Source organism: Sceloporus undulatus, chromosome 6 (assembly GCF_019175285.1).
Source record: "Sceloporus undulatus isolate JIND9_A2432 ecotype Alabama chromosome 6, SceUnd_v1.1, whole genome shotgun sequence".
Taxonomy (NCBI): Eukaryota; Metazoa; Chordata; class Lepidosauria; order Squamata; family Phrynosomatidae; genus Sceloporus; species Sceloporus undulatus.
In genome coordinates, this window is record NC_056527.1 from 24,736,582 (window position 1) to 24,750,621 (window position 14,040).

Below are 14,040 nucleotides of genomic sequence, written 5' to 3' on the forward strand. Positions count from 1 at the left end.
TTTACTATAGCTGTTCCTTACACATGTGAACTGACTAGAGATCAGAATGTCCTCCACCTCTGTATTTCTGTAACTATCCTGCATCTGCGAAAGCGGACCAATTCTACAAAAGCTTATGCTACAACATCTTTTGCTCAGTTAGTATCAAAATTGCAACAAGATCTCTTTGCATACTTATATTCCACAGTAACACAGACATTTCTCTGAATTATGTCCTGAAATGGTTAATAGATTTGAAATTGAGATGATTTTGAAGAGGAGCCCCCATATGTTGGTGTGGATTTGTATGTGATAGATGAATCTGACTTAGGGGGGAAACAGACTGGCATTAAAAGATGGCTTCCAGCCGGCTTGGGAACGCCGTACACCCCCAAGACACCTGGAAGTTGTGCCAGTGGTCAGATGTGGGCCAGCTTCTGGGTGCGCCAATGACACATGAAGCTACCCATGGGCCGCAGCAGGGCAGGAAATGCTGCCTTTTTGCCAACCCAAAAAGGAGCAGCTCTTTGCTACTCCTTTTTTGGCTGGCTGCAAGGCGGATTGGGGCTGTGATGTGTATTCACCGCAGCCCCAATCCGTCTTCAGAAAGGGTGGCTTCAAGCCGTTCCTTCAGGGCCATCTGTTTGAACCCTAATTCCTATCCAGAAGTGACTGTTGCAAAACCACATTTGCCCTATTGGGTAAGGAAGAAGTGATTTTACCACTCTGTAGTGTAAGGTCACATTGACTATTGTAATTTACATTTTAATATAATGTATATGTATATGTAGCTGTCCTTGAAGGCAGCTCTAATGCTTCAAACATTGCAAAATGCTGTGACTGTGTTTTAAAGTTGGATATTGTAAGGTGCAAGAATGTTTGCCAAGTGGATTGGCTAAGAAGCCTAATTTAAATTCTTAAATACAGTACCTGCTACTGCCTGGGATGAATAGGAGGAATTCCTTCTATTTGTATCAGATCCGATGCCTTAAGATTAGCATATCTACTGCTAGAACTGGAGTTTTTATAGTGGTAGCCTCAAGCCTTTGAAATAGTCTTCCTATCAGAACTAGGGGGTTCACCAAACTGAAAAAAATTATAACTTTTTAACTTGGAAAGCCTTTAGTAAGTTTGATCAGGCTGCAGTCTAGTTCAGGAGCTGTATTGTATTTAATTAACAACAGCCTGCCAATTTAGCCTATTATAAAACTGCAGTGTCATTTTAAGCATAGCAAAAATGACATGTATTTATTTTAAATAAGAGGTTAAATTCAAGAAGGTAGGAGAACTGGGATAAGGTTTGCAGTGATTGGTGGTATCCTGCTGGCTCACAGAAGCAGAATGTGGTGGAAGAGGCAAGTTGCATTTTGTATCATCTGAATCTTCCAAAGGCACAGCCCTGCACAGGCTTAATAGTAGTTTATCCTCAAGGTTACCAGGCAGTGATTATAGCAGCAAGATCCCTGTTTTCAAGAAAAAGCAAAGCCCACAAATCAGATGCAATAGATTTAAAAATGTTCATAACAGCTATTCCATACTGTCCTAAAAAGAATTTGGTTATGCATTTGGACTGAGCACAAAATAACAAATGCAATTTACCATGTCTTAAGTTCATCTCCAATTAAAGCATTTTTGTGCAGGGAGAGCAGACCAAGGTTAGTTAATTCCTTGAAAGTTTTAAGCAGCTGGATGTCTCTTCATTCTTGAAACCAGGCATTTTTCTCATGCCTGCCACTACCTAATTAAAATTGTTTTGCAACTGCAGTTTAGTTCCTGTGAGAATGGGGACCACTTTTCACATCACTCCCTTATGAGCACCTCTACATCATGTCTCCTCCCACTTTGAAATGCTTTGCTCAAAGCTTAGTCTAGAATGGGCTCCCCCCCCCACCCCTTGAGGCTGAATTGTAGGGCTCGAGCAGAAGAGCGGACAACAGACACAACCTGTATGTGAGCAGAAGTGCTTTCCACATATAATGCAGGAGAGCTCTTGGGATCCAAGCATGAGTCATTTTAATGCATGTGAAGGGTAGGGTGGCTAAATATCAGTTTACATGAATCACGTTGCAAAGCTTCTACCTACATCTGATTGTCATTTATCCAACTGAATGTGTTCCATCGCTCCTGCCCCTTCTTTTCCCCCTCCTCAATTCTAATACATGAAGGCACTTAAAATAATTAAGGTACTTCTTTACTTTGGAAAACTGCTTTGTATGCATGTCCACAGGTTAGCTGTTGTCATTTTATTCTTCTCTGCTATACCAGCTGTTCCCTGTTCTTTGGAGTTAGAAGAAAAATGGTCCACAGCTTTCAAAGCATTTTTTTGAGAGCTTTATTTTTAATTATTTTGTGGACAATGGGGGTGGAGGGAGGCAGATTAAGATGGATTTCTGATGCGAGGAGAGCTGATTGCTATGTTACCAAGTGGAGGACAGCAGCAGTGCAGTTTGTGGATACGTCTCAATCCTTGCCTCTAATGAAATGTCTGAAGTGGGGAACAGAGCAGTTCTTGTGAAACGCGTGTGTTCTCCAGGTCATTCTATGCACAAAGATCCCACTGTGTATAAGATCTATACTTTGCTAGCAGCAATAGACACTTTCCCCCAGCTCTGCCTATGTGTTTGTTCTGCTTTCTATAGATGCTGAATATGGAGCTGAGAGTCTTCTCCTTGCTAAGTTCTGCAACTTAAAACTATGGCCCCTAGGGCCAGAAATACAGTGCAAAGGAATGGCTGGTTTTTGCAGTTCCTTCTGTGTAATGTATTCAGCTAGCTCACATCTCTCATGTGCACTTACTTACTTGCTAAAGTTACATGGGAGGCACCCACTATTCCAAAAGGATATGCTGCTAGTTTAATTATTTAATAAAGCTACTCAGATAGGTCAAGAAAGCAAGCAAAAGATGGATGACTGGAGAACTATAGTGAAAGATATTATTCAGTTAAGGGAATTCCTCCCTCATCCCTAGATTTAGTACTTACATACAGCCAATTAATACATTATGTATCTGCCTTCATGTGCATTTAGCAGCCAGAGGAACATGGTAACATAAAAACATATGTCAAGAAATAAGAACTGTTTATGAATGATAGCATGGAGTGGGGTGGGTCAGTTTACGTCACATGTTTGAGTAAAAAAAATTGTCTTGTTTGCTTTTAAAAAAGCATCTTTGTGTAAAAAAAGATTTGTCATATTGTTCATTTAGGGAAGGAATTGGACACTGCAGGAATTAAACACATTTGTTTTGCTTTTATATGAAACAATTAAACATTAATCTGAATCCCATGATTGCTGTTAAATTAGATACTTTACATAGTAAATTTTCTTGCTCTCAAATCTGCTAGCCTTAGAACTTTTCCTTCAGAGTAAGACCTGGTGATATAGTGGGGCATGTTTCTTAGTAAGTTAATTAAAGTTGAATTGACTAGCATGAACGGTCACTTTTAAAGAAAGGAAAACACTTGAAAAGTCTGCATTGCAAATAAGTGTAAAAAACATAATACAGATACTAATTAAAGCAAAATCTATATTTAGCCATCGCTAAAGAGTCAAAGATGGAGCCACCATGGCGTAGTGATTTGAGTGTTGGACCATGCCCCTGGAAACCAGGGTTCAAATCCCCACTTGGCCATGGAAATCCATTGGCTGATCTTGGCAACTCATACACACTCAGGCCCAGAAAACCCCATGATACTGTAATCTCTCTCTCTCATGTCCCTGCCCTCCTACCAATAGTCTTTTTGTATCTACAGATACTTGTTTCATTCATTTGCACAATGTAAGCTTGCATTCACTTTTTTTCAAATTCTTAGATGTCAGAATAGCTCTCCTATGCATTTTTATTAGATTTATGCAATAATGAAGGTGGAAAATTACTGCCAGATTTTGACAGAAATGACAGACCCTAAAAAAGACTCAAGCATTATTTGCAGGTCTCCAGTAGTGAAGTCCAGTGAAGACTTATAGGGATGTTTTCACATGCCCCACTAGAATAAATGGAAGAGTGTGGCTGTATTATTTTATAGTTACTATTCATTACTCTAATATTAGGGCAAATTTATATCCAGACTGTGCTGGTAAAAGCAAATTTATTCTTAAAACATACACACATAACCACAGCACAGATGTAGAGAATATGACGCGGGCGCGCTTTATGCAGCTTGAGGATACGCGCTCAAGCCACGGGGCGCGCATGGGGCGGAAGGGGCGGCGCGTCCCATTCAATTGTTGGTTATACATTTTGCCCAAGAGCTGCATGGTATCTGAAGATATAGGGTACTCACTTAAAAATGTTTTGCTTGCCTATTTGTTATAGAAGATTTTATGGAAGGTTTATCCCCATAGTAAAGTGACACCACTGGAAGTACATTTTTGGAATTTCGGTAATATTGGCCTCTTTTTGGTGAACATTCAAATAGAAGGTGTATCACAACTAATTATTAGTCCTGGATAGCTTCCAGTACTGAAACTTTTATTTGTCGTTCTCCTCTTCTCTGTCATTTTCATCTGCCCATCAATTCCAGGTGTTCTCTGATGAACACTCCAGATATTGGCAATTACCCTTTGACATTTGGTATCTCAAAGTTACATAAGCAATGACATCTTCTGTTCCAGAATTTACCTTCAAATTTCATAGTCAAAATATTTAAACCTCGATTAAAAATGTCTAAGCTGAAATCATAGCAAAAGCCCCTGTGGCATAATGTTCAAAATTCAGCATAGAAAATACAATGGAAATAAAGCCAGGCAATAGCCTGTGCGTGAAATAATTTTGCAGTATCTGATTGAATGATCAGAAGTATGTAAAATAACCTTGAATTTGAAAGGTTAAATATTTTAATTATTCTCACTGAAGTCTGAAGGATATGCATTGTGTTTTGGGAAGGATTGACTGCATTCTCTTCTAATAGTTGTAAAGAAGTGCTAGGGTGAAAATTCCAGTTTATACTTTGTAGTGGTAAATTCTCTATCCATGATGCCAGAGCTTCTGTTCCTCATTTCTGACTTGACCTTTCTCTTGCTGTCACAGAATGAACATGTTCATCCATCACAGGTGATGCTGGATAAATATGAATTAAGACCAGTTTAACTAGATCATTATGCAGCTGTAGAAAGAGACTACAATTTTAGACAGGCAGAAATGTGTGTTTGCTGGGATCTTGCTCCTCCCCTTCTTTGTAATCCAGTGCATTTTTACTCAGAAGTAAGTGCCATTATGTTCTGTGTGGCTTAATCATAGTAGGTTTAAGCAAATAATTATAGAACTGTAGCTTTTCTCCTTACCATGGTTGGGAAATGGGGATAGCTAATAGTGCTGGTCTGTGAGGCTATTTGGAGTGCATTAGTCACTCATATGGTTAGTGCCATTCACCCTCTCAACAGCAAGTGAAAAGGATGAGGTTCATTTGAGTGATAAAGGCCCTGTTTATCCCCTCAGCTTTCACCAGCCTAAATATTCCCAACATTCTTCTCTGGCTCATAACACTTGTGGAAACAATCCCTAACTTCAAGCTGGATAGAAAGGTTGACTGTCTGTTTTGGTGGTATGCAGGAAATGTTTTCAGCGCCTGAAGCTTTATAGTAGCAGGCTAGGACTGACCATCTGCGGAATGGGTGGCTACGGTTGGCCAAGAGCATTATACATCCTCTCTAAAGCCTTCTAAATACAAAGAGTAGGTTCCCTTGCACTTGATGCAAGGGAGAAAGTTGTACATCTGTTCAAAATGCACAAGTTAATTTCCACAGTATTGTTGTTTAGTTGTGTGCATCTGTAAATGCCTTAATTGATCTGTGTATTCAGTTCCAATAAGTTAAGGAATGGAACTCAGGTGATTTGTTTTAGTGGCTACTGATAGGATGGGTTTGCACCCAGCAGGAAACGCGAAAGTTTAAGATCTACCATGAGTAAATAGTTCATTTTTTAAGGCCCAAAACAGATGGGTCAAATAAAGTGGCTTCCAGCCCCCAAAGCAGGTGGAAGCTGTGCAGAAACTGTGTCAAAGTGGGTAAAGCCAGCACAAAAAGCAATGGTGAAAAGCCACTTCTGCTGGCATCCCCTTTGGGACTGCAACGGCAGCCTGCTTTGAGAACTGGTTGTGCGCTCACTGCTGTCTCCACCTGACTCTGGCCGCTCCTTCTGGCCAGTCTGCTTGACACCTGATTTACATTTTCAGCCGTGAGAGTTAGAGTAACATGTTACTCTAATTCATCTTTTTCATAGTGTTGCTTATCCCATGGTGTGTAATTACTCTTAGTATTTTTCTCTCATTATGTGTAAAAAAAATTCATATTTAATTATTCCATACAGGATCCATTTTTCCTCCAAATGATTGATTGCTAGAATTTGAAATTAATCATGTAAAGTTCAAAATGGTACCTTTGCAGCTAACTGCTTTGAGATGCTGATATCATTACATTTTTCTTAAAGGAAGCCAGACAACTATATGTAGAATATAAAGAAACAAAAATGAAGGAGAAAGAAGAGGCTTTGGCTAGAGCTGAACTGGAAACACTTCAGAGTGAGTCTTTTTATGCATAGTCTTGATTCAATTTAATATTTTTAAAATAGGTATCTTGAGAACATGGATGAACTCACACATTTCTAAAAATTTGTTGTGAGCAATTGCTGTTTTCTATGGAAGCAGCAAAAATGGGTTTGCATGGGATCAGATTAAGTGCAATATGAAGTTGTTTAATGCTCCCTGAATTCTTACTCATTTATAGAAATTTTCATATTACATCTCAGCAAATTAGATAATGTTGTGATGAATTGTGACAGAAATGCAAGTAGTTCCAAAAACCAGGACTTAGTTAAGATATCAGAGAAATATTCATCACTGTGATCTTTTCCTGTTTGTTTTTTGTTTTTGTCTGTCTGGAAATAATTCTAATAATTGGTGACAAATGTTATTGCAATTTCAAATTGGTTTGACTGCTAGGAATTGTAAAATGTGTGGGAAATTATATACACCTTCAGGAAATGTATATATAAAATTTACATATTCAAAACTTGAAACTTGGTGAAACTCTGTCAACTACTCAAACGTTATTTAACTGCAATATGATAAGCTGCTTTATGATTTGGAAAAGCTAGGAATATTCTTTGAACTTCCCCCCCTCAATTGGCTTGTATTGTAATGCAAACAAAAAGAGGATGCAAAGTACGGTTTTCATGGTACTGTAATTTTTCAATTTGTCACATTGATTTCTCTATTATGACCTTAGATATATTTGGTTTCACCTTTCTGTGTTTTGGTCATAGGAGAAAACTACAATGTGAAGTAATTTCAGCCTGTAGCCATCTCTTAACTCTGTTCTGCATGGCTCCCTGCTCAGTGGGTTTAACTTTTTAGTCTATAAATAGAGGAAATATGGATTTTATGAAGCTGATTAGATTTGAGGGTTTTGCATTGGTATCAGAGAGTGCTTTGATTTGGTTAATGATACTTATTATCTCTATTGGTAAATAAATGCTAAATGACTCAATTAGTTATAAAGCAAATGGTCCATGGTGTTAAAATTATATATTAAATTACATTGTGGTCCCAACCTATCTCCTAGATACTCAGGAAGGCTGTTTAACAATGCTCCCACTCCCTAGAGCCATTTGTCCTGACAAGATCCAGGTACAGGAAGAGTGTCTGGACCAAGGCTTCTTGGGCTGATGTTTTGTTGGGGCTCTATTGTATTGTGAATATTATTGTGCAAGCAGTTGCACATTCTGTAAGCATACATTTTTGGCTTTCGGTGGTGAGCTAACTGACCTTTATACAAGTAGTGTGCTCATGGCTATGGTGCCTATGGCTCAGTCACCTGTGCAACTGTGTGATCTGGCATAACTTCTAAAAAGTGTATAGCAACTTGATTTTGGTGAACTTGGCTCATGTCTCTTGACCCATTCATACAAGTAAGCCATCCAACTGAACACTGCCACTGTGCTCAGCACTGCAACCAGTTATTTGGAAAGAAGACTTGAATGCTTGAATGAAGATCCTGTTAGAATTCTATTCAAAGCACAAAAATCTTGGGAGTGCCAGCCTTTATCTTAATTCAAAAATAAACTCCACTGTTCAGTAGGATTTACTTCCATATGAGTATGTAATGAATACCAGGTGCTATTGGCTATATTTCAGAGGAAGGTAGTGGGAAAACCACCTATGAGGATTTCTTGCCTAAGAAAACCTTATGAAATTTATGTGGTCATCATGTCGACAGATAATTTGAAGGTACATACATGATGCCAAGGCAGCCCCAGTGGAGAAAGACCTCCTGGCTTCAACTGTGTGAGAGAGAGAGAACGGTGAAGGGCAGGACCCAATGTGACTTCCAAAACAACAAAAATGTTTACAATCTTTTTTTTTAAAAGACCACCTGAAGCCCAGTGGACCTGAGGCAGCTAATTGGGAGACACCCTCGGAGAGCAGCACCTTTAGAATGCCAGCTCCTGGGCCCCCTCCTTGGACCACTGGGCTACATTGGCCCAGAGAAGGATGCAGAGGAGAGCAGCAGAGTATTTTATGCCAGCTCCAATGCCCCCTGGAATACCTGGCTGCACCAGCATAGAGGATAACTATTTTTGACATATACTTGTTAATATATTGTTGTTTCGCTGCTAGGAGAGAGTTGGGGATTGCCATTTAGATTACGTATATTTTCCGGCGTATAAGATGACTGGGCGTATCAGACAACCCCCAACTTTTCCAGTTAAAATATAGAGTTTGGGTATAAGACTACCGCTCTTCCAACGCAGACCAAATAAAAATTTTAAAAAAACATCAGATTTAATTTCAATGTGGTAATTTTAATTCAAATGCAGATACTTAGCAGGAAACCTTGTTGTATACAAAGCCTGCTTGGATTGGTCAGCTCTCCCTGCCTGCCCAGACCTCCCTGTCTCCAAGACTATCAGAGCGGTAACTGCTTTCATACGATCGTCGCATATGGTGGGGATGTGTCTGCAGCCGTTTTTGAGCTCTCCCTACCATATGCGGCGACCGCAGATTCTCCAGTCCGGCTTGGAAGTTTCAGCACCTTACCTATAAGACGACACCCGGTGTATAAGACAAACCCCGAAAACACCGACTTTTGAGAAGATTTTCCTGGGTTAAAAAGTAGTCTTATATGCCAGAAAATACAGTATTATGCTACATTATGCTCGATTATTACACTATGTCATGTATTTATTTTTTTGTACTTTGCACTTTTCTATGTACTTTTGACTTCTTGTATAATTTATTATATTATGTATGCAGTGATGTAATTGGTGAGGGGTGTATTATCCCTTTGCTTTGTAATCCGCCTTGATTCCACAAGGAAAAGGCAGAATATAAATAAATCTTATTATTATTATTATTATTATTATTATTATTATTATTATTATTATGTAAACAAATATGAATAGGAATGGAGCTTTCATCCAAAATTCAATTTTAATCATAACACAGAACTGTAGTTTGGCAGTATGTCCACAGACCCAGCACTCAAGAGTTTCGGTTTCCTTCTTCAAAATGACTGAGAAAAAATCAAGAAGTTTTTGCTTGAAATGTCATTAAACCCTTGTCTGTTATATGTGTGAAACAATCCACCTTAGATCCAGTACAAGAAGAAAGGCAGGATATAAATTAAATAAATACGCAAACTATAGTTAGAGAAGTAAGTAACTTTGAACCATAGCTTCTGATCCTAAACTATGGTTAAGTTTGATCCTGGTTAAGTTCTGAGGTGTTTTTTTAAAAAAGTAATCCGAACCATTTTCCTGATGACTGCTGAATTTTACCTTCAAAATATGACGCATATGCTAAGTAAAAATGAGGAAAATCAATATTGGAAGAAAATACTGTTATTTGATCACAGCTGTCTGCATTCTTTTTGCTAAGAAATATGAGCCCTCTTGGAACTGGACAAACTTACTTATTTAATTAATAATAAATCTTTGAAAAAAGTAGAAGTAGACTGGGATCTGATAATAAACCATTGCAAAATGAAACGGGCAGGATTGAACAATATAGTGTAACATTGTAACATACTGTAAAATGATATATCAAATAATTCATGGGTCATTACACCTTAACAATTTGAGGGTAAGCTTGAACTGGGATAAGTTTTAACTGATTTGTTAAATAATAAAAGAGGTAGGTGAGATTTCTTTTTTTATTATTATTAAAAATGGAAGTGTTTATAGGTAGAATATACAAGGGTTATCTTCTTTAATAAGATATGGAAATAGTGAATACTCTGAGTTTACATTAAAATAGTCAACAAAAAAACAAAGAAGTAAATTAGTTATATACAACTTTATTAAAACATACTTAAGGTTAAATATAAGAAAGCATAATGTTAAATATATAAACTGATTGCATATTCCAGGTTTGTTTGTTTTTTACTTTTTTAAGTGAAGTAATGATGTTGAGAAAACATTTCTATACATCTGTAATAAAAATATCTTTTGAATAAAAATGATTTCCAAACAAATAGTAATACTACAATGCAATGTTAATTCAGAATGGAAGCTTGAAGCTCCAATTTCCTCATAGTTCTGCCTGAAAAGGAAAGGAAAGGAAAGGAAAGGAAGATGTAACACTTGCACCTGCCTAGATATCATTAAATTCCAGCTTAAACACTTACATAGAATTTTTTTGAGTATTCAGTACTCTTTTCGTACATTGTCGTCTTATAATCACTTCTGTTTTGCTGTTCATTTTATTCTGTTTTTATATGCTGCATATTCTTTTATCTAGGTTTTATTGTGTGCTGTTTTTTGCATTTGGTAATTTTTTGTATACTGTCTAGAAAACATTTGTTATAACTAACTAACCAGCTAAATCTATATAATAATCCTGTGAGGCATCAGTACAACCCCATTTTGCTGATGCAGTGCAGTTTAAAATTGAGGAGATTAGATAATTAGCTGCTCTCTTTATTTTAGTCTCAAATCTATGAGAAACTCAGAAAATGTAATAGTTTCATATGGTCATGTTGGATATTAAAACACACCAGAATTTATTCCTGGAGTATTACCTTGGGAAGGGATGAACAAGCCATAAATCACAGTTCAGGTATCACAGCAAATAAACCATAAATGGAGGGTTCCTGGCTTGTTTAGCTGCTCCCACAGGCAGGAGCTGCCAAACATTCAAACATTCTGCACCTGCACCTTGTTTGTGCATGGGAAGTCATAACTCTAAACGAATTAAGCTTATTATGAGGTGTGAATGTGGTTATAGTGTGCTTTCTGTAGAATTTTATTTATAACAAAAGGAGTAATAATGGAAGACACCACATTACAAGTGAAAATGCAAATCAAATGATGGAAAACACTAAATTCTTCTTCGTGACTCACACAAATGGATTACCTGTGCCTGTACAGTGCATCGTTCAGAACTTTTTAGAACTGTTACGTAACCGTTTTGACTGTAGCTCCATCCACTCCCCTCACATCCCTAACCAGTATGCTTCCCCCCTCAACTTTCAGTTCTATTTTGTCTGCCACAGCAGCAACATTGAAGGAACTGTTGATTAGCATTGATTTATCTTAACGGTATACAGCATTTTTGGCTTGGATTTTCTTGACTTTGCCTTTGGATTACATTTTGGCTGTTCTGGACTCTGATTATGGCTTGACTTTCTTGGGCCGTGTCTTTGGCTTTGTTAACGGACTTCAGTTTGACTTGGTTGGCTTAATAATAATAATAATAATAATAATAAGTTTCATTTATAAACCGCTTTTCTGCACTGATCAAAGCGGTGTACAGATAGAGATTGCAATGACAAAATACAGATTAAAAATTGCAGTACATAAATAAAACTACAATAAAAACATTAGAATTATACAAATTAAAACCATTACATCAAATCCAAGCTAGCTGAGTGCAATCGATAGTACAGTACATATAGGGGGGGTCACATGATATCAAAGAACATCTGGGAAGGCTTGCCGAAACAAGAAGGTCTTGAGTCTCTTTTTAAAGAGATCCAGGGAGGTGGTGGAGCAGAGCTCATCGGGAAGGGTGTTCCAGATCCTAGGGGCCGAGATGGAAAAGGCCCTTTGTGAGGTTGACACATATCTCGCCATCGGGATCTTCAACAAATTCTTCCTGGATGACCTAAGCGTGCGGGGCGGATTATATGGGGAGAGGCGGTCCTCCAAGTACCCTGGGCCCAAGCCATTTAGGTTATAACCAACACCTTGTATTGTGCCCGGAAGCGAATAGGCAGCCAATGGAGATCTTGCAAAACCGGTGTTATATGGTCAGCCCTGAAACATCCAGTGACCAACCTTGCTGCCATATTCTGCACTAACTGAAGCTTCCAGGTTTGGTACAGGGGTTGCCCCATGTAGAGCGCATTACAGAAATCCAACCGAGAGGTTACCAGAGCATGTACCACTGTTTCAAGGTCCCCCCCGGCTTAGGTAGGGTCGCAGCTGGCGTATCAGCCAAAGCTGGTAGCAGGTGCTTCTGACCGTCGCATCCACCTGAGAAGTCAGCTGGAGTGATGAGTCCAAAAGCACCCCCAAACTGCGGACTGAGTCCTTCAGGGGAAGCGTGACCCCATTCAGGACAGGTGGACAAATTTCACTACCCGGACCGGGAGAGCCTATCACTAGTACTTCCGTTTTCTCTGGATTCAAACTGAGTTTGTTTTTCCTCATCCAGCCCACTACTGACTCCAAGCAGGCATTTAGAGGAGATGGCTTCAAAGGACTATCTGTATAACAGCAACATCTATAGTATTGTTGTTTCTCTTACAAAATATGTTTTTGGGAATAAAGTTATGTTGTCATAATATCAAGCAGAATTTGCTATGGAAAGTTTTTTTCCCCTGAAAAGCACATTGTAAGATAAGCTCTTTGTTCATTCCCTGACTAAAGTTCAGACTGGAAGACTTGCTGTCCAGATCAACCTTTATTTCAGCTGATTTTTAACGTTAAGGTAGCTTTTAAAATTTTGGGGTGTAGTTGGTATCTGAACCATTGTTTCTGCATAGAGTTAGTAATTAAAATTATGTTTTGTTTACAGAGGAAAAGAAACCTAAAGTCAAGAAACCAAAATCTGAGTTTCCTGTATACACAGTGGCAGAAACAAATGCATATATACCATCATATGATCATGGTACTTCTATTGAAGAGATTGAAGAACAGATGGATGATTGGTTGGATGACAGGAACAAATCATCAAAAAAGAAGGCAAGTTACTCATCATTTAAAAATAAAAATGATGATGATGATGATGATTTATTTCTAGCCTGCCCAATCACGAAGAATCCGGGCAGGTTACAACAATAAAATACATCAAATAGAGAGTGTGGAGTTCTGATTGAGGCAACTAATGATATTTAACATAGCACTTCATTTTCCAGTATTGATGTCCCACTTTTCTGTACACCCCCCATATTGATAAAGAAATATTTCAATAAAATTATTTTAAAAGAATAATTGGGGGGGGGGAGAACAACAGAAAGACACTCCTATCAAAAAAAAAAAAAGTGTCCCCAAAAACTCACTGAAATAAAAATGCCTTCATTGCCTGTCCAAATGCAAACAGTGGTGTGTCCAGATGAGCTATTTTTGAGATGCTGTCCCAAATTTGGGGCATATCTGTTTTACTCACTCCAAGTTCTGACCTTTTTTTAAAAATCTCAGGATTTATATCACTTCTCCCATCCACTCAGTACTAAAACATAGACAAATTCACATGGTTACAGATCATTCTAAAATGAAGTAGAAAACGCAGTATACTGTTTTCAGTAGCACCTTTACCAAGGTAAGCACTGTACCTTAAAGGACCTGAAATGTTGCCAACTGTGGCAGCTCTAAATAACAGACAAATAGAAAATTTGTCAAAAAAGCAAAAGAGACAATCTGTGGGCAGATTATTCCACAATCAAAGTGAAGAAACAGTCTCTCTTCCAAGTCGCCATATAACCACTTGTAAGGGCACAGTGGATATTCAAGAGAGACTTCTAAGGGTGATCTTAACATTCAAGTAGATTAATGTACCACCACCACCACCACCCCCAAAAAACCACCAGCCATCAGGTCCTGGAGTCTTAAGCTGTTTGTGT

At 38.2% G+C, this 14,040-nt stretch overlaps 1 protein-coding gene across 1 annotated transcript in view; it reads left to right on the top strand.

Annotated features, from left to right (window-relative positions):
* The window catches only part of DNAJC1 (DnaJ heat shock protein family (Hsp40) member C1), a 99,734-nt gene that overhangs the window by 38,833 nt on the left and 46,861 nt on the right, over positions 1-14,040 (top strand). Inside the window, exons 7-8 of the mRNA XM_042475079.1 lie at positions 6,407-6,497; positions 12,996-13,162. Coding sequence (XP_042331013.1) covers positions 6,407-6,497; positions 12,996-13,162 — 258 coding nt within the window. The remainder of the gene's footprint in view (positions 1-6,406; positions 6,498-12,995; positions 13,163-14,040) is intronic.